Source organism: Gossypium hirsutum, chromosome A02, assembly GCF_007990345.1.
Source record: "Gossypium hirsutum isolate 1008001.06 chromosome A02, Gossypium_hirsutum_v2.1, whole genome shotgun sequence".
NCBI classification, from domain to species: Eukaryota; Viridiplantae; Streptophyta; class Magnoliopsida; order Malvales; family Malvaceae; genus Gossypium; species Gossypium hirsutum.
The window spans coordinates 3312222-3336262 of record NC_053425.1 but is presented as its reverse complement, the minus strand read 5'-3'; the positions used below and the strand labels follow the sequence as shown (position 1 = coordinate 3336262).

Sequence of the window (24041 nt, the reverse complement as noted above, 5' to 3'; positions counted from 1 at the left end):
AAAATTTTAATTTAGACCTTTAATAACTTATAAAATTTTAAATTAGTAATAGTAAAATTGTACTTTAACTCTCAAAAAAGAAAAAAAATTAATTTAATTGTTTAAAAATTATAAAGATATAGACTATTAAAATGATAAAATTTCTTTTTTACTATAAAAAAATATACAATTTAATTCCGTCCTTAAAAAAATTCAGGCTCTACCACTGTTTGTTAGGTTAAATTCTCTATACCTTTATTTTCAAGAATTTAATTATCTACTTTTCGGATTTTAGAATTTAGTTTCAATTGTTAATACTATTATTTTTTATTAAATTTATTGGTGTGATATTTTGAAATAAAAAAATTCAATTAGTAGCCATGTAATTTAAAAAAAATGACATTGTAATAAATCTAAATTTAAGAAAATAATTTTAACAACATTAATATTTGGACCTGAATTTCAAAATCTAAAAAATAGAGGGATTAAATGCTTAAAATTAAAAAATAATGACTAAATTTTAAATTTACAAAAAATACAAGGACTTAATTCAGATTTTAGCCTAATTTTTTTTCGAAGCGCGTAAAAGAATTGAATCTAGCAAAGCTGCGAAGGATTGAAAGTCCTAACTGAAGCTGTAACGGTCACCTCTTCTACAGAATTCTCGCATTTAAGGAAAATAAAATGGACGGTTATACGCCACGTGTCACTTCTTCTTTCTAAAACATTCTTCGCGCATTACGTGCCCGTGCACGATAAGTCAACTAAAAATCCTTTACAAAAATCCAACTTCCCCTTCTCTTTCCACAAAATTACACAAACTGCCACTGTTGTTAGCTCCATCAATGGCTACTCTCTCCCTCCAACCTCACTACTCGCCTCTCCGATTCCGTCGATTCCACCTCAGTAGTTTCAACCTCAAAGCTGTGCCGAGATTTTCCCGCCAAATTTACGGGAAAGGAGTTAGGGTTTCAACGAGTATTTCGAGAGGAAATGCGAAGATTAGAGGAAGATTTGGAGGGTTGTCGGTTTCTTGTTTCTCTAAAATGGATGCTGAGATTGAGAAGGTTTCATCGGAACAGAAAGAAGAAGAAGAAGAAGAGCGGCCTCCTTTTGATATCAATCTTGCTGTTATTCTTGCTGGTTTTGCTTTTGAAGCTTATACAACTCCGCCTGTAAGTCATTCATCTGGAGAATTCCAGTTTTTTATTTTCTTTTGGTTTTTCTGTTCGGTTTCTGAGGAATTGTTAGGAAGTTGAAGTTGGAATTGTTTGAATTATGAATTTTAAGCAAAAGCGGTTTGAATAAAAACTAAAATGATAAGTAGCATGAAGAAACGAAAAATCGTATTTTAAAAGAAAAGGAATGAGACTACAATTTTACCTTTAATTGTTATTTACGTTTTTAATAATTTGTTCGTATTTGATCAACATATTGCTTTTTAGCTAGTATGAAAAATTATAAATGGAAGAAAAAATAACCGCCAAACGGACCCTTAGCTCTAAGAATGTTATTTAGGTGTCGTTTGGCCATAAGTTTGATGTTTTCCCTCTGGTTGGATGTGTTTTCTTGTCAGGAAAATATAGGGAGGCGTGAAATTGATGCTGCAGATTGTAAGACTGTTTATCTCTCAGGGTATGTTTTGGTTTTCCCCTCAGTAATCAAACACTAATTAGATGTCTGTGTAATTTGTTTAAAAGAAAATTGAATGCTGATTTTAGCTTTTAACTTGATATTAAATCGTTGTGAATGCAATGCAGGTCATTTGTACGAGAGATTTATGATGGCCAATTGTTTATAAAGTTAAAAAAAGGTTTTGATTTCCCTGCTATGGACCCATGGGTAAGTTATTAGGTGAAAATTGGAGGCTTATCTGCTTGTTTGTTGGCTGTGACACACACTTAACGATATCTTTTCGAATATGCCTTCAGGGAACTAGTGATCCATATGTTGTAATGGAATTGGATGGTCAAGTTGTCAAAAGCAAGACTAAATGGGGGTAAATCATTGGTGTTTTGATGTATTTTAGAGCTAATCTGTGTATTTTGGTGATTAATACTTTCAAATGAGGATCGTAAGTTGCTTATTTTAACATTAGTTAAATAGCAGGAACTTTTGGCAAAAATTAAAGTGACAATGCTATTTGTTTCTTTCCATTTTTCGGTCTTTGACAAATTGTTACAATTTAATGCTGTGCACTTTTACTCTCTACTGATATATTGTACTTAAGCTTGAGCAAAGGCTATTGCTTACTAGAGTAGTTGTTAGGGTGATTCTTTTGCTGTTAGACACGCAAGTTATGGCCTGAATTTTTTTCTAATTTTTACACCTCAATATTTAGGATTATACATATCAGCTGTTTTCACCGTTAATCTAGAATGTTGATCATTTACAGTCAACCCATTATTGTTTATCTATTCTTAATTGTGGCATTTTAAAGCTATTTATTTATTCTTAATTATGGTATTCTTAAGCGACTGTGTAGTTATAAAGTAGACATTTGACCTTTCAAATTCATATATTGTTGCCTGTATGATTGTAGGACAAAGGAGCCAACGTGGAATGAGGACCTCACCTTTAATATTAAACTTCCCCCTTCGAAATATATTCAGGTCCATACTCAATCTCCTAATATCTCTAGTTTCATTTTTCATTCTATTTACTTGTTTTTCTTTTGGTAGTAGCTTTTCGTTTAATTTCTCTAGGTTCTTAGTTCCATTTTCATTCCTTTTGTTTTAATGAAGCATGGCTGAGTCACTTCTATACTACCTATTATAAAGTTACTATTCCTGTAAAAGACTTATATTAAAGAGTGACTTAACTTTTGTAAGTTTAAAAACATGAAACTGTTAGCAACCTTTACTGGTGAGAAATAACAGATGATTCCTGTATTTTAATGCACCTGAACAATTTTGTTATTTTCAAAGCCGATTATTCTTATGTAGCACATGCTGTAGGCGCTTTTCATCTCCGGCTTGTCTTTCTACACCAACTAAATCAAAATGCAAATGCCAGCCCTTCCCTAGAAAATGAGTTTGATTGTACATCCTTGATCTTACTGCACTTCCTAAACGACATTTCCCATTGGAATAGACAGATGAGGAATAATTATAGATCAAAGTAATCTATAAATTTGGGGTTAAAAATATGAAAATCAAAAAGTTTCCAGCATATTGTGTGTGCTTTAGCAAAACTCACAGCTGTTCCATCCAATGCCTGTCTATGACCATCTAGCATGCTTTTATTGCATACTAAATCTAATGCATCTATGGCTTTTATTGCTACTTTCTTTACCATCAAGCATCTATCTTTGAAATTGTTTTGCTGAATAGTAACTATATTATATACCTCTATTTATCAGCCATGTTGCATCGATGACTTTATTGCAACTTTCTTCACCTTTGACTATCAATTTTTGAAATGAGTTTGATGAATAATCAGCATGATGGTGATTATCATGTTCCATTTTCCACTCTTTTAAGAGGCATTTCCTAATGATTATATATCTGTATTTATCTTACATATGATCATCACGATTATAGCTGTTCTCTTTATGCTTGTATACATATATGTTGATACTTGCTTTGCAGAGTATTCCAAATTATATGATGAAAAAATACCAGCTACAGTCATAAAATTCACTCAGTTTATAAAGGGCATATTTCACAATGTTATTGGATCATAGTTTATAAGTTTGTTGCAAACTTCTGGTTTAGTACTTTAATGAGCACCATCAAACTTCAGGTTGCTGCTTGGGATGCAAACCTTGTGACTCCTCATAAGCGCATGGGAAATGCAGGCATTAGTCTAGAAAACATCTGTGATGGTAGGAATTTGAACTTCATGTATGACTTGGATTTATTATATTAACATGCCTTTAGTTTTCATATTGCTGTATCTAATTCAGTGGGATTATTGATCATCCAGCAAACTTGTTATTTTTCTATTATAATTGAAATTTTATGGTGTTCGTGACTTGTTGTTAAAGTAATGCTTTTAGGAACTAGACTACAGTTTCAATGTCATTATCTACAGGCTTTACTAATGTTGAGCACACTAAATTTCAAGTTCAGAGCTGCATTTTCTTTTTCTTTTTCTTTCTCTTTTTTTAGATATCATCAATTAGAATGGGTGTTTTCTCCAGGAAACTTGCATGAACTGCTGGTGGAGTTGGAAGGAATGGGAGGTGGAGGCAGGTTGCAGCTTGAGGTATACTTCTCCGGTGCTATTGTTGCAATGCATATATGTATATATTGGAGAATATTTCCCTGTTTCCAAGAGAATGCTTCAATGCCCTTCTGAATTGGGTTCATATCATGCTAGGATAACCTATATTGAAGTTCTGAAAAATGTGCGCATATGCATATATTGGAGAATATTTCCTTTTTTATAAGAGAATGCTTCAATGCCCTTCTGAATTGGGTTCATGGCATTCTAGGATTTGAGACTATAATGGAGAAGTTCTGAAATGCTTCCTTCATATGAATTTTAACATAAATTCTAATGCTTGTTTTAGTCTGAAGCATTGACCATATAGCTATTACCATTTCAACTCTTCTTGGAATATCAAATCAATATTTGAATTTTTAAATTTTGTGGGAAGATGGGCGCTCTTTGTATTTTGAGACTTTTCTTCTATAGGGAGGAAAGGTTTATGGTATGGTTTCCTTGTAGCATATCAAATAGTTCACACACACATGAAACAACCTGAGGAAATGTCTAATTTTGTGTCTTTCTTCTCTTTACGTCAGTTTATTTGTAATTCCAGTCATGAAAAAGGTTCTCCTAAATTTAGGTTTATGTACCGTTGCAATATTAGATTCCTTATACGCCTCAGAAATGCTATAGTGGCTTGAGGTAGCTTCCTAAATCAAGACTTCTGGTAATCCCAGAATATATATATATTTCTAGCAGATCTGGTTCAACAGAAGTTTATTTTTGATAAAGGTCTAAATCAAGGAATAGAATTTCTTTGTAAAAGTACCATGGAGTCCCTTATACTAGGAGTCAAATTGCATTTTGCCCCCTTGACTCAAAAAATGGGAAAATTAGCCCATGTAAGTTAGATCAAAGAGTAAACTGATCATTCTGTTAAAAATTCCATCAATTTTTATTGTTAAAAGCTAGTCCCTATATGTCAACGTAAGGTACACGTAGCATGCCACATGTAACCATCTGATTATTTTGTCAACCATGCCAGTTTTTAACTGAAGAAATTGATGAATTTTTAACGAAAAGAGCCAGTTCGCTCTTTGATCTAATGAACAGGGACTAATTTGTCCATTTTTTGAGTAAAGGGGCTAAAATGCAATTTGATTCCTAGTACAGGGGCCTCTATGGCACTTTTACCGGAAATTCTCCAATATAACAGAGTTGATAAAAAATAATTAGCACTAGCTATAAGTTGCACATAAACAACTTAGTCATTCTGTATTGGTATGCTTCTTTGGATGTACATGCTTATATAGAGTAGAAGTTTTCTTCTCGAAAATTTTCTTTGACCTCGCTATATTACATTCTCTGTATCCATGTTCCCCTTCGTTTTCGTTGGAGGAAGCTTTTTCTTATGAAGGGCCAAAACTAAGGAAATGCTTTTAGTATTTCACATGGTTTTTAAGTGTTGATGAAGGGGTGCCTAATATATTTGCTTAATGCTGGTGAATGGCATATCAGGGAGCCTTCTGTATTGAAGGTAAAGATGCCTGCTTCTTTCATTTGTTAACTTTTCTTTTTCACTTTTCTCTTTGACTTATTTCTTTCAATTGCTATTTCCTCTTTGATTTGGCTTTTTTTTTTCAGTTATTTATACATGCTCTGGTCGTTTCACATCCTTTCTCTCTAACATCTGTTTTGATGATATGTTTGCAGAAAATATTGTCAGTCTTCAGAAGAAGGCAGCAGAATTCAAAGTGATTATGTCCCTAGAAAGAGTGCTATCTTTTTCCAAACATTAGAGAACTACTGGAATGTAAGAGTAACTTATAACCAATAGACCAATAAGGGGAAATCTTGTTGTTAAAGGCTTTTAGGAGATGGAGAGCAAAAAGGATAAAATTCTCAAATGTATTGGGCTGGTTATCATAAAGTGTTTTCAGTTCCTACCGATTTCCAATGGGCTGCATTGTTAGGTCTTTCTAATTCCTAGGCTTAAGAGACAAAAATTTGGGAGATATAAATTCAATTTGATTGGTCTTGATAGATGATATGTAGAATGAAGACATGGATGAGAAGTTGGCCATTCTTGTACCTAGACTTGTTTATCATTTATCTTGAGAATGGTTTTTCTTGTAGTGTTCCCATTACTTCTCTTATCAAGTTTTGGACCTATAGTTGTCATAGTCATCTTCATAGTGAGCTAGTGGGCATAATTATATATATCCAATAGATTAGCAACTAGTGGTTATATTTCAAATAATACCTGGCCATATAACTAAAGACATCATTAGGATTACTTCTGCTAAGATATAGTTTATGGGGAACCCTGGTAATGATCATTCAAATATATTTTATTTGATTTGGGTTGTTTCATCTAGGAATCAATACATAAGGTTCTGAAGTATAACTTATGGCTATATGAATTCTTTTGGAGTATAACAACAGCAAATTGTCCTATTATTTTAAGCAAAATATATCTGATATTTGGAATATTCTAAACGGTCAGGATTAGTTGAAGGTGTATTGGCACTCCGGAGGAGCACCTGCATACAAGCTCATGATTTTGCTTGTGCTTATGGGGTCGACTAGTAGAATCAAATTATGCACGGAGATGCTTGAACTTGGCGGGAACAAGTAGATAATAGACATGCATATAGAAAGTGGGATAAAAAAGTTTTAAACTGAATATCTGTTTGGAGTACTTAAAATAAGTAAGATGGGTATCTATTTTACTTGCCTCTTTTAAGAACTTTTAATTATCAATGTTTCTGTGAGCAAGTTTAGCAATTAGAAAGTTTTTTGATAGAGAAGGTAATGAATTGTGGCTGCCACCATTCTTGTGTTTCTAATGGAAAACTTTATGTACTTTTCATCACATATTGTCAGGTAGATTGAATCATAGAACCACCTAATTTTGCACATGCAAGTAGAACTTATGTTATGTATTGCTTGTACTTGTGTGGTATGGATTCAGGTTAAGTATAAGAGTTTTGAAGAGATTGAGGAAGAGAAAATGTGGTGGAAACTCCCCTTTGTTTCAGAATTTCTTCGGAGAAATGGATTTGACTCTGCTCTAAAAATGTTTGTTGGTAGTGAGTCTGTGTCTGCACGGCAGTTTGTGGAATATGCCTTTGGACAGTTAAAGTCTTTCAATGATGCAAATTTTTTGAAGGAGCGTTTGTTAAATGGTAATAAGATTGGGGTTGAAGGTGTCAGGAAATCCAATGATTCATCTGTGTCAGAGATGTCTTTCTCACATGGGGAAAGTAGTCCAGAAGCCACTTTTAGTGACACTAGTAACAACAGTGAGAATAATTCAGAGGAGTTCCAATTGGATAATTCTGGCATGGCTAATGGGCAGAACGCTAAACCAGTAGCACAAATTGGTAATATGCAGTTTGATAATCACTTCTGGAAGAACTTTGCAGATGTTATCAATCAAAATGTTGTTCAGAAACTTGGAGTTCCTATTCCAGAGAAATTAAAGTGGGATGGATTTGACTTGTTAAACAAAATTGGCCTGCAGTCCCAAGAAATTGCAGAAGCAAAATATATTGAATCTGGGCTTGCAACTCCAGATTATCAAGATACTCAAGGGGATAATGTACCTGAATCTGGGTCTGCAACTCGTGAAGATCCGGAAAATAAGAACGATAAAGCGATTGGACCACTTACCATTAACACTATACAATCTTCTCTTCCAGACATAAAGAAGGCAACGCAGGATTTACTAAGACAAACAGATTCCATTTTAGGAGCATTAATGGTGTTGACTGCTGCAGTTTCTCAGTCCAAAAAGGAAGGACAGGAGAATGAAAATAAAGAAGACTCCTCTACTAAAGTGGAAACCAGTGTCTCTAGGTACAGTGGTGGTGAGAAGCTCCCTAGAACACTGGATGGTTCAGTATTAGATGAGAAGAAGACTGAAGAAATGAAAGAACTCTTTACTACTGCTGAAAGTGCTATGGAAGCCTGGGCAATGCTTGCCAGTTCCCTGGGCCATCCAAGTTTTATCAAATCAGAATTTGAGAAACTCTGTTTTCTGGATAATGAAACCACAGATACCCAGGTGAACCCTTTATCTCGTCGGAAATAAGCTCAGTTTTCATTGTAATTTCTTATTCTTGAACCTTTATCTTTCGCTGCAACTCGCTATTTGATTTCATAGAATTTTTTCATTTTAGCACTAAGTTGAAGATACCTGCAGGCTGCAATTTGGCGTGACTCAGCAAGGAGGCGATTAGTTGTTGCTTTTAGGGGGACTGAACAAGTGAGTTTCATCTATCTATTCTCAAACTGAGTTGAATTTTTTAGCTTTTGCTTCAATTAATTATTTATTGACCATCTAGGCAAGATGGAAGGACTTACGGACAGATTTAATGCTTGTTCCTGCTGGGTAATTTCAAATATCTATCCTCTACTCCTTTCTAGTTCTCTTCCTGAAAGTTATCTCTGTTGTAATAAACATGTTTTCTTACTAATTGAGTCAATCTGCCTATTCATGATGTAATTTGACTTGCCCTTCTCTTTTCTCTTGATCACCTTTAGGGAGGGGGGAGGGGGAATAGCACAATGTTGAATGTACTTTGTCTTTTAAATATCTGACCTCATTAAATCTGCAATGTTACTCAGTAATGTTGAAATCCAGTCAATGTGATAGGTCATTTCCAAGTACTATTCTTTTGAATCGTATTGAGGTCAATAACTTTTATCCTTAGAAGTTTTGTAGATAAACAGTTCCAGTTTCTATTTTTCCTTGGGAAAACATCATTCACAATGAAATCTAATATAGAGAGGCACATCATACAATGTTTTCTTCTGATACTAACTTTTATCCTCCCTGCGTAGGCTAAACCCTGAAAGGATTGGTGGAGACTTCAAGCAAGAAGTCCAAGTATGATAACACTTTCAGACTTTGTTTTTTCATTCAAAGACAACATACATAAAACGCATGTATTGTTGATAACTGTTGTTAACTTAATTGCCTGAATAAAAAGTGGATGCTGACGAAATTTTTGCAGGTTCATAGTGGATTTTTAAGTGCATATGATTCTGTTAGGATAAGGATTATCTCCCTCATCAAGGCATCAATCGGATATATGTAAGCATTACTGTTGTCAACTTTTTTCTTAGTTTCTTTTTAAACTCTCCAATTGAGGCTTAAATCTAACATGTTGATATTTAGTACAAAAAGTTTTGCATGTATCCTTAAATCTCTATAGGTGTTGTTTTGCTTTTCTTTATGTGGAAATCTTGCTTAGTGCCTTTCAAAAGTTTCTTGACTTGCTTTGTAGCTATTATTATTACTATAAGTTAGCCATCGAGATGATATTGGATCTCTGACACATCTCTGTAAGCTCTTGATAAGCCTTAATATAGGATAATAGACATATTTCAGTATTTGATTCCATGGAAGTAGAAGGTTGATGTTATTGATGTTAAGCAGAAGGCCTTCGCACTGCATATTTGAAATTGTAAAATACAGGTTGGTTATTTTATTCACGGTTGTTCTCTGTACATGTTTGTGCGACAGAGATGAACTTTTGGAGCCACAGCACAGATGGCAAGTTTATGTGACCGGTCATAGTTTGGGTGGTGCACTAGCTACTCTTCTTGCTCTTGAACTTTCATCAAGTAAATTAGCAAAGTAAGTTTCTCTCCCGTTTCACTTAAGAATGACATTCTTTATTTGTTCTCAATGTACTCATGCGATTCAAAATGTACAAAGAATAGCAGAGAAATTGTTTGTAGAGAGAAACTAAATATACATCTATTAAGAAGAAAAAAGAAACTAAATGCATGTGTAAATGGGAGGTTAGTTTCCTTTTCAAGCCTCAACTACTTCAGTACTTGAAAAATTGGTAAACCAGAGGACTCGCATGCAGTAAATCCCAAAACTCGCTAATTAGTCTCTGTTGTTATTATTCAGGCTTTTCAGTTTTCATGAATGTGTCAATCAAAGACTGTAGAAAGCTGAATTTGACTTTCTTTTCATAATTGCAAGCTTTTGGAAATTATCTCCTCTTTGTATTCTAAAGAACTAATGCTTTCTTTATATTGGGAAAAGAATAGTGTATTGAACTTCCGACCTTATTTGTGTTTATCAGATGTGGGGCAATTTCAGTGACTATGTATAACTTTGGTTCTCCTAGAGTTGGTAACAGAAGATTTGCAGAAGTATATAATGAGGTAATAGAATATTTTTCTCCAGTTTCGTTTTACTTATGAACGTTTCTCCTCGACATTTATTGAAGTTGGAAAAGTTATTCTGTCAAGCCATATTATCTTATCCTTTTTTTTCATTTATTAAACATTTTTCCCAAAGAGTTGTTTTAATCATTTCTTTCAAAATGATAGCCTCTTTTGGCACTCTGTCCGTTTGGTGCTTGAATTGAAATTCTTGCTTCCTGATGCATGGGAAAATGCACATATTGAGATTTCTAACATCAATCTGCTCAACTGATCATGTTGTTTACATCTATATTTTATCTATAAGTTCAACACATCATTGGTTAAGGTTTATGCAATTGAATACATACCTTTGCAGAAAGTTAAAGATAGCTGGAGAATTGTTAACCACAGAGACATTATACCTACTGTCCCTCGTTTGATGGGTTATTGTCATGTGGCTCAGCCTGTTTATCTTGCTGCTGGGGAACTAAAAGATGCTTTGGTGAGTTTTTATTTTTTATAATTTGAACCCCCTTGTGGCGCAGTCATTATATGCAAGTGTTGGTTACTGTTTATAAATTATATGGACAGGATAAATGACATGAGAGCTGAAGTTGTGATTAGGCTTTTAATTTTGGCGAGAATTACTTACGCTTGTTGATTAGACTTGGTATTCTAGCAGCTTTCATGAGAAATTTCACTTTTGGGCTTTGACTGCTTGATTTGCCTTGCCTTCTCTCTTGCTTTGCTGCTGTTGCTGATTTATTTTGAAAATAACAATCGAGCAAGCAGAAAATCTGTTTTTCCAATAATATTTGAATATGATTTGAAGTAGACATCCATATCGTGTCACCTGTTTAAAATTCTTAAATTGGCTGACTCGAACTACTTAATATGTTGGTTGAGAAAATGTAATCTTTGTTGGCTGTTGTATTTCATCTTCATAGTTTGATTCCATTTTGTTTTTATAAGTAGCTTGACCAAACCAAATTCCGTATACTAGTTTTTCATTTTCTATTCGTTGACTTGGGCTATAATCATTTTCATTTATTATTCCTTGTATTATTTTTTTTCATCTCCACAAATTCTTTATATGGAATGCTTTGTTTATTACCCTTTTAACGTGAATAATTGATCATTGCTCATGATAGTGTATGCATGCATCTGGTTATAATTTTAACATACGGTTTTTTCAGGAAAATATGGAGCTTTGGAAAGATGGTTATCAGGGTGATGTTATCGGGGAGTACACACCAGATGTTCTTGTCACTGAATTTGTATGTTTCTTGTTGTCTAATCTTTTCTTTTCTTTTTTTCGTACTTTTTTCCACCTTAGAAAGGGTTATCAAATCCTAAAATCATTACTGTTGGGAGGGTTTTACCTAAATACTATCCTTGAGACCGTAAAATGAATGAGTATACATATGGTTATACCAAGAAAAAGAAAACCTCGATGTTTCCACATATCATCACACACTAATTATGTTAGTTATCTTAGTGTAATTTCATTTGCATATGTTTCAAGGACTAGTCTAGGGACTAGGGAGTATTCATTTTCTTGGTAATTTGATACTAGCCTGCTAGATGTAAGCATCAAAACCATGTGTTGTCCTAAAAAAATCAAAATCATGTAATCCAACCAGAAATCGATTTCATTATAGCAGTTAATTAGATTGTTTTTGGTTTAAAAACTTGATAGTGGACATAGATTGCTGAAATTGTACAAAACTAAAGAATGAAACTGTTGAAGGATCTTTCGTTTTACCGATCTTACCCTAGCTGTGATGCTAAATAAAGCACAATTGCATTACATGATTCATGGTGAAACTAAACCTAGCACAAAAGGCTTTATTTGTTTGTTTGTTTGTCAAAGTGACTACTTTGTATAGATCAATCCTGAAAGGCTGGAACATCAAGACTTTTAATGCATGTAACTCACTGTTTCAAGCTTGCATCATTATCTATATTGCTAATTAAGATGGCATGGGATCTTTTTGTTTAATATTCCCATCTCTGAGTTATATTTTACATAAATTATCAATTGGGTGTGGACAGATGAAAGGAGAAAGGGAACTGATTGAACAGATATTACAAACTGAAATCAACATATTTCGTGCAATACGCGACGGGAGTGCACTTATGCAACACATGGAGGATTTCTACTACATCTCACTGCTAGAGGTACTATAATTCTTCATTTTCATTTAGTTTTCTTTTTTTCTTCCTCCCAGGACTTTTGACTAAGGCCTGTTCGATCAAAGCAAGAGGCTATTTGTGCTTCACCTGATTCAATTATTCAAACATTATGTCTCTCTGCTAAATGTTGAAACTGGCTTCTATTGCTTTCTTCAGACTGTGAGATCAAATTACCAAACAGTTGCAAGCTCGAGGAAAATTGAAGAAGGAAGCAGCCAAAGCTGATAAGACATTTTTTACAACAATTATCAGAAAGTTATAGCAGACTGCAATGAATGACATCCTTCAGGTTTTTCCCCTTTCAAATTATATTTATTGTACAGTGATCAATTTTCATAGAACTAGAATAAGTTGTTTTTCTCTTTTATATGTCGTCAGACTTTTTATTTTTCCCTTTAATATAATGGTTGACTCAATATTTTCTCTTTCTTTTTCTCCCCCCCCCTCCCCTTTTAAATTTTTAATTCATTCCAAATAATGAATGAAATATCACCAGATTACATATTTCATTTATGTCACCACTGTCCAGCTGGTAATCAATTTTGGGCACAATACATAAACACGACCACTTTTAACAACATAATAAGCATGATAGTTCATGATTAACACGATTAGTACTTGTATTATGTTTAGGATTTTGACATACAATCTTGGTGTTAATGTTTACATGGTTGAAACGAAAAGAAGAAAGAAAGAAAGAAACACTTAAAATTTAATGACTATTAGGTAAGCAGGTTTGATGAATTAAGGGTCTGTTTGTTTACTAGGAAAACATTTTTTGAAAAATGTTTTCCTCGTTTTTCAGTATTTGTTTGCTTGAAAATAATTTATATTGGTAAAACGTTTTCAAAAACACGAAAAAATGAGAAGGGATTTTAGGGAAAATGTCTTATAGATTTTTAATCGGTAAGATATTATCCGGAAAATCTTACTCCACTCTCACCATATTCTGTTAATACATACTTCATCCGATCAAATTATGTATTTGAGTGAAAACTGTATAATTTAGCCGGATGAAATATTAACAGATATACTTAAAATCTAGTTGGCACTTAAAATTATTGCAATATATGTAAAAACAATTTAAAATATAAATTTATTAATATATATATAATAAACTCAAATAAACAATAATAAATAATAAATTCTTAAATATATATTTGCTTAATTTAAAACAGCTTTAAAAAATATTTTTAAAAAATCTACCAAATAACGGAAAATATTTTACATAGATTTATCTAAACACCAGAAAAGTAAATCATTTCAAAAAAAGTAAATCATTTTCTAGAAATTATTTTTCGAAAAATATTTTACTAGCAAAGAAACGGAGCTTAATTCGAAGACCCAGATTAAAAAAAAAAGGCATATTTGGTTGTTTGATTAATGATACTAAACTAATGTGTATTTATTTAAAAAATGAACCATGAGTTAATGGGTTCATGTAATCAAGCTAGACCATGCTTAAGCTCAGGTTCTAAGAACCCAAATAAATTATATGCAATAATCAGCAGATTAAAGTATCCAAATAAATTATATGCAATAATCTGATTCTACAAAATCCAAATTAGCAAAAAAGCAGATAAAATATCCAGCAGTTTGTACCGTCGATCTTCTATTGCTATCCCTCATTGAATTTGGTAAATAACAGAAGAAAATAAAAGCAATATTTTATTGGCAACAAGCAGAAATTTTGTACTCTTTGCAAGGGTATATGGGTAAAGAAATCTAATATAGAAACACGAATATGAAACCTTCTTGATATCCTTCTTTAAAAAATAATTAAACTATATCCCACTTTTAAAAAAAAATTAAATTGTAAGATTATGCATCCTAAATACTTTAAATTTAAAATAGTAACAATAATCAGCTAAATATTTTTTAAAAAAGAACAGCAACATCAAATCAAATTTTGGCATGAAGTTTTAATGTAAGTCTGAAAAGTATACAAAGGAGATTAGAAATTGCATCAACGGCCATCTTTTTAGAGACCACTAAAGATGTATCAAAGGTTAATAGACATAAGCACAGTCAAACAGACAGCAAAATAATCAACTGTTTTAAATTCTTAATGCTCAAGAACCCAAAACTTGTTCATCACAAATCCAACGAATCCACACTCTATAAACTTAGGGGCCTCTTTCCTATACCATATGTCCTCTTAGTTCGTCTCGGCCCCGTGCAAAATTTGATCCTGAAAATGAAAACCATATAACCCTGCGACAAGGGACTTCTTTATACCCTTCATCTATCAAACAATTGACAATTAGAGTTCACCAATCAATGGTAACACGATTAAGATAAACTCGTCTTCCTTTCTAGTAAAAAGAATGGGTTGTATAACTGACTCGAAATTATATAATATCACAAACCCCCTCACAATCACCAAAACGAGAGAAGGTAAACCGCGAAAAAAGGTATATGAAAGTTTGGACCTGTCTTGCCAAGATTATACGGATTCAGTATGAAAGCCGCTTGTTGGTTCTCTGTCTTGATGGCCCCCCAGGAAAGAGCTTCATTATCCATCCTAAAACCCTTTCCACCACCTAGGAGGAAATTAGAATTTTTTTAGGATTTAAATGTTAGAAACCCCAAGATATTTCTGTTCAATTTTTGGGAATGGTTGAGTAAAACGTGCTACTACAATCAGTTGTGTTATAATAAGATCATATATATAGGGAGAGATAGAGAGCGGAGGTACCTCATCACCCTCATCTGCATACGGAGTACTATCATCAACTTTTCGAGGCTCAGGTTGTCTAGCCGGGATATACTCACTTGCCAGACTTTGAGCTGTCAGAAGCTCCAATCTTTGAGTTTGAGCTTCAAGTTTCCTAGACAACTCCTCATTCACCTCCTTCATTCAACAATAACAATGATGAGAATAATCATTCATAGATCTAACATTTATGATAAGGTCAAAGGAGAAACAATCAAACATTTGATGAGCCCTTGAAAAAGTTTGGATGAGGAATTGCTCGTAACTTCGTAAGTACAAAAGACCGAATTGAAGGAAAAAGAAATACAGTTCACCAAGAAAACTAGTGAAGTATAATAATATTTACAAAAAACCAGGCCTTTAATGGCCCTGAATTGCACCTTCAAGTTTTTAAATCTGTTAGAAATTTTCTTTAAATTCTAATGCAATCCCTGGCAACAAGAACAGAATGAAACTAATACAAATACATGAGAATTACAACTATACATGTGGTTCGGATACAGTACCTTCAGCTTTGAACTTTGAGATAACTCGGATGACAAAGCTTGTGCCAGTTCTTCTTTCTCCAATCTTAACTGCAACAAGAAAAAGGTTGTACGATGATCGTGACAGCATAGTAGGCACCAATATCAACAATTTAATTTCTTGTTGGTCAAACAAGTAAAACATATAAAAGCCACAAGAAAATCTGAATCATGTAAAGAATCTACCTCAGAAATTAAAGAATTAATGTTCTGAATCATTCTTATTTGATCAGGAGGAATGTGAACAGAAGAAACTTCAAATCCTCCATCCTCAGGCAGCAAACTCAAACTAGAGGTGTCATTAGTGTTGTCATCAGAAGTAGTTTCCGTGGTTGCTGCAAAAATTCAATAAACAAAATCAACATTAAACCAAAGGGCCATAGAAATCAAAGCAACCTTAAAAAGGCACTATAACTACTACAATCGCTATCAGACTTCTCAGAATTGCCTTGAAGTACAGGAAGCTTGATGTAGTGCAACAAGTATATATATTTAATTTTCCTTTCAAGTAAATCAAACTCAAATTCAAATATGGATATGTCGATATTGGTCTGATTCAAAAACTTCCATTTTTTATTAAGTTCTCATATTTGTATATAGTATGATCTGTGCTTATATCAATGCATACGATGAAGCATCTGTGATACGAATACATTATATCAAAGAGTTGAACTTATCCTTCATCCTGATAACTACCTACTCTAAACTTTCACAAGACCAACGCTTGCAATACATAAATGATAATACTATACCTAATCTCATGCAAGACACTTTCAAGACAGACCATAACCAAACCCTCAAATTAGAGATGATATATGGTAGGCCTTCAAGAAGAAATTTTGTCTCTAAATCTCACTATGATTTCAATCTATATACTCAACTAGTGGGGATAGGCCCATATTAAGTGGAAATTGACCTTGCGAAAAATTCATGTGACCCTTTGTCACAGACCAATAGTATGTTTTGAAATTGGGAATATGCTTAGCAGTTTCCAGCCATATGCAACTGGATTTCGATTCAGTAAAATAAGATATGGCAGTTTATTCATGTAGAAACCTTTAAAGGAAAAAAATTCAAAACAATTACCAAGATCTTCGGTTGAAGTCGACATATCCTTCTTACTAGCAGGATTCTTGATAGCATCAACAGACTTTCCTCTGAGGAAAGAGTCTCGTAGTTTAGACTGGATTACCTTCTTCTCTGCATTAAATGAATAAAAATAATATATGGCAAGCATATGGCTATTATAGGAAAAAAAAATATAAAAACTTAGTTTTAGTTAATACTATAATAACACACACTCATGAGATCAGCAGACTTACCTTCTTGAAGAGCTTCAATAGTTGACAGCAAATCCTGACGATCTTTCTCTAAGCTTGACATTTTCTTTCTGCAATATTCATAATGAATAAGATGCCCTCAAGTATCAGAGAACCCAACATGAAAGTATATTCAAACAAAAGTCTAATCCATGATAATATTATGGCAAATGAGAAAACCAATACCAAAGAAGTTCCTTGAGTAAAACTTCTAAAACTGAGAAATTACTAATTAATGAAAACAAAAGGAAAAGGTAAATTTTGTATGAAGGGTCCCTATACTATGCATTTTTTGTTGATTTAGCCCCTCTAATTTGATTATGTTTATCCCTTTACTTTTCGAAATGTGTATTTTCAATCTTTATTCTTGAGGCCAATTAATTTTCCGTGAATTCCATCAAATAATTTGACGCGGCTTATTTTTTTAGGTATGTGGTGATGTGACATATACACCTTGACATTTTTTGTGCAACTGGACAAATATTATACATTTTCTCCCTTTCTTTTCTTAAAAGTGCAAAAATTGTCCAATTTTACAAAAAATGCCAAGGTATATATTTCCTGTCATTACATATAAAAAACAAATAAATAAATCATGTCAAATTATTTGATACAATTAACAACAAAAAAAAGTTTGCCTTGGGACTGACAATACACATTTAATAAAACAGAGAACTAGAAATGACCAATTTATAGTAGAGGAACTAAATCCACCAAAAAAGCATGGTATAGGGGTTTCTTATTGTAACTAAAAAAAGCATGCTTTGTGGTAAAATGAGTGCAAATAAAAGTGACTTATTACACAAAATTGCAATCTGTTATCTTTAATGATTTTAATGCATCAGTTCAACACTTAATTACATGCAGAATTCTCGTCTTTTTGTTTCTTGTATTTCTTTTTGCATGAATATGTCATGACCACTTAATAGTAAACTTTAAATGGATAACCATATCTCAGACAATCTAAGCACCAGTTCAAAATGGCAACAATAACAATCTTCAATATGAGCATTACAATCTAGAAAATAACTTAGGAACAAAGAAGGAATCTATGATTGAGGAAACTACAGAGAAGCAATAAGAAATTGATCACAAGTCCTTTAGTGACAAATAAAAAGATATCTAATTATGAATTTTATCACTCTATTTCATGAAAACTAAAACATTGGCCCCTCTACTTTAACTTGTCAAAATATGGTCATTGTACTTTACAAAAATTGACAAGTTAGCCCAGTTGTTAGTAAACATGTGAACTTGAACTACTGATTTTTGCTAATTTGTTGCACACAAATATGCTACTGCTGGTTTTTACTAATTCCTAGCACATAAGTTGCCGAACAGCTCAGTTTAATGAGAAGGTTTAACAGTGTTACTCAATTGGACTAATTTCTTACCGTTCGTAAAATATGAGGACCATTCTGACAAATTAGAGGGACTAACTTCTCAGATGCTGTAAAGTAAAGGGACAAATTTCATAATTAGACCTAAAAAAAGCATACTTGAAAGAAGAAATTTCAGCCTGTGAGTTCTCCAATTGTCTCTCCAATTTTAGCTCATTTGACCTTAATCGAAGTGCCTACAGAAAGGATATTAAAAACATTTTAATCAAGCAGAAGACAAAAGTAATTTCACTCCAGTGTCAACAGCTTTATACAGAAATATATTCAATGGAATAAAGTAAGAAACTCCAAATGCTAATAGCATCATATAAAACAAGCAAATAACAGGATCAAATCAAATATAAAAAAGGACTAGAGAGCCACTAAGTTAAACTGGCACTTAAAAACCTGGCAGCTCTGCTATACGTCCAAGAAACACCCTTCACATGTGGTATATATTACAACCATGCATATACAAACATGGCAGCTTACCGATCTTTCAGCATTATTATCTAGAGTGATACATGTTCTGTAATGAATAGAATGAAATTGGAGAAGAAAACCTTTACCCATTAAAACTTTGTTACCTTCTCTTCCAAACCAATGACTTCAGAAGCCAATATATTAGCACGTTCATCAGCTGCATTACATTCCAGTCGTGCATTTGCATATTCCATTTTAAAAGACTCGAGCTCTGCCTGCAATACCAAACACCGGACATAGCAAGAAAAAAAAAAGGTAGAGTACACTGAAATAGAATGTTGTTGACATTTTAAAAAGTATTTGTAACAAGCTCCCTAAAAATTTGAACATTACCAGACAAAGAACACGAGAATAAAATGCAGATCAGCATACATACAGCATAGCATTTTAAAATAAAGCATAAAACTGAATTCATCCTGTGCACCATCCTTTGCAACAGAAGAAAACCATTAAAAACAAAGACTTATTGATTGCATCCAGGAAAAAATAGACAAGCTCCAGCCTTAAGGATCATTTTTATAGATCAAAAGTTATTAAGCATCTAACCTATAACCAATAGGCAATAGGTTGAGAGGCCCAACCTGAATATAAAACCGAAACGAACCCAATATTTAATAACTTTGGGATATTACTACTTAAGGCCCCTTCAAGTGTAGATCAAAGGGCATACACATGGACGACCTCAAGAGGGTTCCTAGTACTGCATTTTTTTGGTTAATGGGTACCACCAGAGATGAAATAGACAGCAGTAGGTATCTCAATTTTTAGATAGAACTTTATCTAAGCACAAACAAGTCTAAATCAATATGCATATGTGCACACATGACACATGCCATACAAACACCATTGCATTAACCATATGACATAAAGCGGTATGTAGTTGTATGAGATTCAATTATTTCTAACAATTTGAAGTGACTACCAGTACCTAAATATAGTAAATACTAACCAGTTGGGCCTTGATTTCTTCTTGTAAGCTCTCCATGTCAGATTTTAGCTGGTTGACAACACTTCTCTGGGGAGAAAAGTAAATGTAAGATAATTAAGAGATTTCTAAGAAGGATTGAGAATACAAATTAGGATAATGAAATGACATAAAGTGCAGCAATGGAGAAGCACGATGAAGTGATAAAAAAATATATCATGACCATGACAGCCGGTAATGCTGCTAATCTAATATTTGGAAACAAACCTGTTGGTTATAACTATCAGTCAAAGATGAATTTTCAGCAGCCAAAGATTCTGCTAATGTACGTGAGGCCTCAAGAGCTCGTTGCAGTGAAAACTTTTCCTGAGTCAAATCTTCAATATGCTGCAGAATAAGGATGAATAGATTAAAAAAGTCCAAGACAATGAACAGCGAAAACGTTAATAAACAAAACCGTTAGACAAATAACAAATGAAAAATTATAGTTTTCTACATCAAATTATCTGTGTGAGTGTATTAGGAGCTTCAAAACATACAACAATGTTTTCATTTCAACAGCTTCTTCGAGTTTTTTGACCATCCATTAGTATTAGCTTATCTTAAGAAACCAACATGACATTAGGCTTGAAATACAAAACAGTGCATTATCACTAAAATGCTCAAGAGTCTCCTTATCCTTGCCTCTTATATCCAAACCGAACAAAGCCTGGATCCAGCTCATGCACACCAGAAGACAAGATGGTAAACACAAGACACAAATCTAAGGATACAAATATACTCATCCATTATATCATGGTTCTTATGGATAGAACAACATAGACTAGTAATAAATTGCATATATTATGGAATGTCAAATTGCATCAAATGAGTTAAATATAACCATGGATACTTACAATGGCATATTTCTAAGACATCAAAAAGTACACTTCAAAAAATGTTTATTTGTGTTACTAAGGAACTCGTTATTACAAGCAGTATAACTTGCCCAAGGGATGAACCATAAAACACAATAATTATTAGAAACCTGGACACAGTGGCACCTCAAGAATAGAAAATGTGACTACCTGCTCCAAAGCAGCAAAATCCTCATTCTGTTTGGTAGAGTAAAAATCATGCTTCTTCTCCAAGATATTCTCATTAGCAACAATCACCTTCGAGAGGTCACCATTACTACTAGCAGGAGCTGAAAATTGCCCAGAATACTCGTTACCGCTAGGAAAATTAGAGAACCCAAGCTTGGAGTAAGTTCCCACATTTCCAATCTCTGTTGACGGTCTCTCAAAAGGAGATGACCCCATCGTATTACCAGTGTTAAATTGTGAACTCTGGGGTGCGAACACTTCCTTTGTAGGTTGATTATGTTGAAAAAGAGACCCAGAAGAAGCTCCAGATACATTCAGAGAATCAAGGAAAGATGGACGAGATCTCCTAGAACTAGTATCATTTGCAACTGAATGCAGTGGCGTGTGGCTTGAGGAACTTCTGGCATCAAAACTGAACTCTGATGATCCAGATGTCTGTATGGATGGAACATGCAAACTTGGAAAACCACCAGATGAACTACTGAATTTTCCTTCTCCAAAATCAGAAATCATAGGTTCCTTAAAGTCTCCAGTTCCTTGCAAGTTCTGCCCGACTTCAAGGATAGACCCTCTTCCACCTGAGTTAGATTGAGCAGAGTCTGCAATTAAGCCACAGAACATGCTATGCTGTGTCAGTTCCTCAGTAAAACAAAATGCTGAAAATATAGATAAATGGAAAGAAATTCTGGTCATATAAATTATAAAACAAGCATATTCAATATGAATATTCAACATTACCTTCATATAAAGAAGTTAGGGCATGGCTGCTACCTAGCAAGCTGCCTTCACTGGCCTTGCTTTGCAGTGAATTCTGTGGAGATATTTTACTGACAAAATTTTCAGAAGAAATAGGATTTAAAACTGTAGAAACCTTCGAATAGCCATCATCTTCTTTTGACCTGGGTTCTTGAAAGTCGTTACTCATATGTTCTGCCTGTAGGCTATCATTATAAAATCGTCCAGCATTCCATGAAGCAACATATTTCTCATTTTCTTGACCTTTTGCATGTACATGCACTTCTGTAGAGGACGAATTATAATTATTTGCCAAAGAAGATGGGAAAGCATGAATGTTGTTTGATTTAACTTCAGTTGCTTTATTGTTGTTAATTATTTTTACAGAAGAGAGATTGGGTCCATCAGATGTACCAGCACCACCTGAGTCAATAACCCGCACATGTTCAGTTTCTAATTGCTGTTTTTCATTTAAGCTAACATCAGAAACATTGGTTTGGGAGGTAGATGCTGCCTTCTTGGCTTTCTCAGCTGCTTTTTTCTTACGGAATTCCTCCAGCTGCAAGAAAGGAGGGATCAATTGTAACTGTACTTGGTAAACATACTCTAAATAATTATTTGTTCATTTGCAAAAACCCATTTATGTAATAAAATCTAACTGAAAACTTTTATCATAAGCATAAATCCAGAGTAAAAATTATACAAAATCCAATCAACCAACAGGACGGTTTAGGAGGATATTAACTTTTCAAACTATGTAAAAGTTGCAGCATTCAAAGACAAAACATAGAAATCTAGAATGGGAGTTCTTTTTGTTTACCAGACCTAGTTAGTAGAACATGAATGACTACTGAAAAAAATCAAAAGAAGAGTTCTAAACAACCAGAACAGATTCAACACATCAAAAAATAGAAGTAGAAATAAGATACTTCACTCAGGCACAAACGCATATAGGCAACCGTAAACTGCAATGCTATCATTGTGCAACATAAATACACTCTTCATCTGAAATCACTGTTATTAGAGTGTCAAATGCAGTGAAGCTTCTTCATCTTTTCCAGCTTGAATACAAACAATAGCACGTAATGACAAAAGTGAACTCTCAAATCCAATTTAAGAAGAAAAACCAAAAAACATTGGTCATATTTTTAGCTCCAATAGCATCACCTTAGGCAGTTGCAAAGATTTAAGGCATAAAAGCATTGAAATTTCCAAAAGGTGTAATCTAACAAAATAAATGATTCCATATACCATTAATTCCGGACATGATCTACCAAAGCATTGCAAGACAATGCAAATATATTACAGATCATATATGAAAATACCAAAATAGACCGCCAATTCTAGTCCTATTCCGAAATCGCTATCCAAAATAGCTGACTATATATGCCTGAAATTTTTAATATCTAACCAAATCATTTACCAGATCGAAAATCATATTTCAAAACAGAAAGAAACCATCAAATCAACCGACAAAGGGAAAAAATTAAGAACAAAAAGATGTACCCGGCGCTTCCCAGCTTCTAGATGCTCTTGTTTCCGTGAAGAAGGCAAGGCCTGAGCCGACGCCATTCCTCAAAAACCCCGTACAAAATCTCCTCAATATAACGATTTTATCCCCCAATTTTCACACCCATTAGTTCACAAAAGTAATTACAAAAAACTCAAATCAATTAATTCTCAAGTTCAGCGACAAAGCTTCCACAAAGAATCCCCCGCCTCTCTCCCCCCTCGAAGCAGATCAACAAAAACGAGATTCGAAAAATAAGCAAGAAAAGAGATTACGAAATTATTTGCAACAGTTAAATGAATTCCAAAATTTCGAAATAAAAACAAAAAAAAAAGAAGAAGCTAAAATTGAACGAAAAACAGAAAACAAAATTGAAACAAACAAGAAAGAGGAGGCGGGAGGTCCGATCAGATCAGAGAAAGGAGAGCTGGTTTATTATTATTATTTATTTTTGAATTCTTATTTCTTGTTAATATTGAAGCGTGGGAAATTTATTTTCCGTTTTTTTTTCTTTTTTGGATTTTTTTCAAATTAAATTGGGCAAACTACACTAACAGTCACGCAACTATTAATAATTTTCTTTTTTGGCTACTCAACTATGAAAAATTATAAAATAGTCACTTAACTTTAGTATTTTTTTTTTTTGGTCACCCAATTATAAAAAGTTACTGGTCATCCAAGTATTCAATTTTGTCTTTTTTGTCACCAACTAGCTAATGGTAATAGCTTTTAAATTTGGTATAATAGTAATTTTAACCCTTAATATTTATATATTGTGTAAATTTAGTTTTGATTCTAAAAAATCTAACCTTCAACATTTATATATTTTGTAATTTTATCTTCTTCTTTTTGTGGCCTTCACCT

At 33.4% G+C, this 24041-nt stretch overlaps 2 protein-coding genes across 6 annotated transcripts; one reads left to right on the top strand and one right to left on the bottom strand.

Moving 5' to 3' along the window:
• Window positions 1-644: 644 nt before the first annotated feature.
• On the top strand, window positions 645-12920 carry LOC107957072 (uncharacterized). Its single transcript, XM_016892497.2, has 18 exons — window positions 645-1154; window positions 1556-1614; window positions 1740-1821; window positions 1911-1978; window positions 2522-2591; window positions 3724-3805; window positions 4124-4188; window positions 7109-8203; window positions 8342-8404; window positions 8484-8530; window positions 8983-9028; window positions 9156-9235; window positions 9668-9781; window positions 10242-10323; window positions 10682-10807; window positions 11502-11582; window positions 12361-12486; window positions 12658-12920. The coding sequence occupies exons 1-18, from the start codon at window positions 825-827 to the stop codon at window positions 12724-12726; spliced, it is 2685 nt and encodes an 894-aa protein (XP_016747986.2). The 5' UTR covers window positions 645-824; the 3' UTR covers window positions 12727-12920.
• LOC107957074 (protein BLISTER) lies at window positions 12480-23638 on the bottom strand. 5 transcript variants are annotated; one of them, XM_016892499.2, is made up of 14 exons: window positions 23174-23638; window positions 21671-22226; window positions 20915-21531; window positions 20115-20234; window positions 19872-19937; window positions 19027-19137; window positions 18560-18636; window positions 17064-17131; window positions 16828-16941; window positions 15928-16076; window positions 15724-15792; window positions 15200-15355; window positions 14934-15044; window positions 12480-12722 (listed from the first exon to the last, which is right to left on the bottom strand). In XM_016892499.2, the coding sequence occupies exons 1-13, from the start codon at window positions 23237-23239 to the stop codon at window positions 14958-14960; spliced, it is 2256 nt and encodes a 751-aa protein (XP_016747988.1). In that variant the 5' UTR covers window positions 23240-23638; the 3' UTR covers window positions 12480-12722; window positions 14934-14957. The 5 variants fall into 5 exon arrangements, with proteins under 5 accessions (XP_016747988.1, XP_016747989.1, XP_040944691.1 ...); XM_016892500.2 differs by lacking the exon at window positions 12480-12722 and having other exon boundaries at window positions 14399-15044; window positions 21671-21952; window positions 22082-22226; XM_041088757.1 differs by lacking the exon at window positions 12480-12722 and having other exon boundaries at window positions 14399-15044; window positions 21671-21952; window positions 22091-22226.
• Window positions 23639-24041: the final 403 nt, after the last annotated feature.

Coding starts and splice junctions, on each gene's coding strand:
- LOC107957072 (XM_016892497.2), top strand. CDS start 825: ATGGCTACTCTCTCCCTCCAACCTCACTACTCGCCTCTCCGATTCCGT. Junction 2,592..3,723: donor CCCCTTCGAAATATATTCAG/GTCCATACTCAA, acceptor ATCAAACTTCAG/GTTGCTGCTTGGGATGCAAA. Junction 8,405..8,483: donor CTTTTAGGGGGACTGAACAA/GTGAGTTTCATC, acceptor TTGACCATCTAG/GCAAGATGGAAGGACTTACG.
- LOC107957074 (XM_016892499.2), bottom strand. CDS start 23,239: ATGGCGTCGGCTCAGGCCTTGCCTTCTTCACGGAAACAAGAGCATCTA. Junction 20,235..20,914: donor ATTTTGCTGCTTTGGAGCAG/GTAGTCACATTT, acceptor CTTATTCTGCAG/CATATTGAAGATTTGACTCA. Junction 17,132..18,559: donor GCTGAAATTTCTTCTTTCAA/GTATGCTTTTTT, acceptor TGAATATTGCAG/AAAGAAAATGTCAAGCTTAG.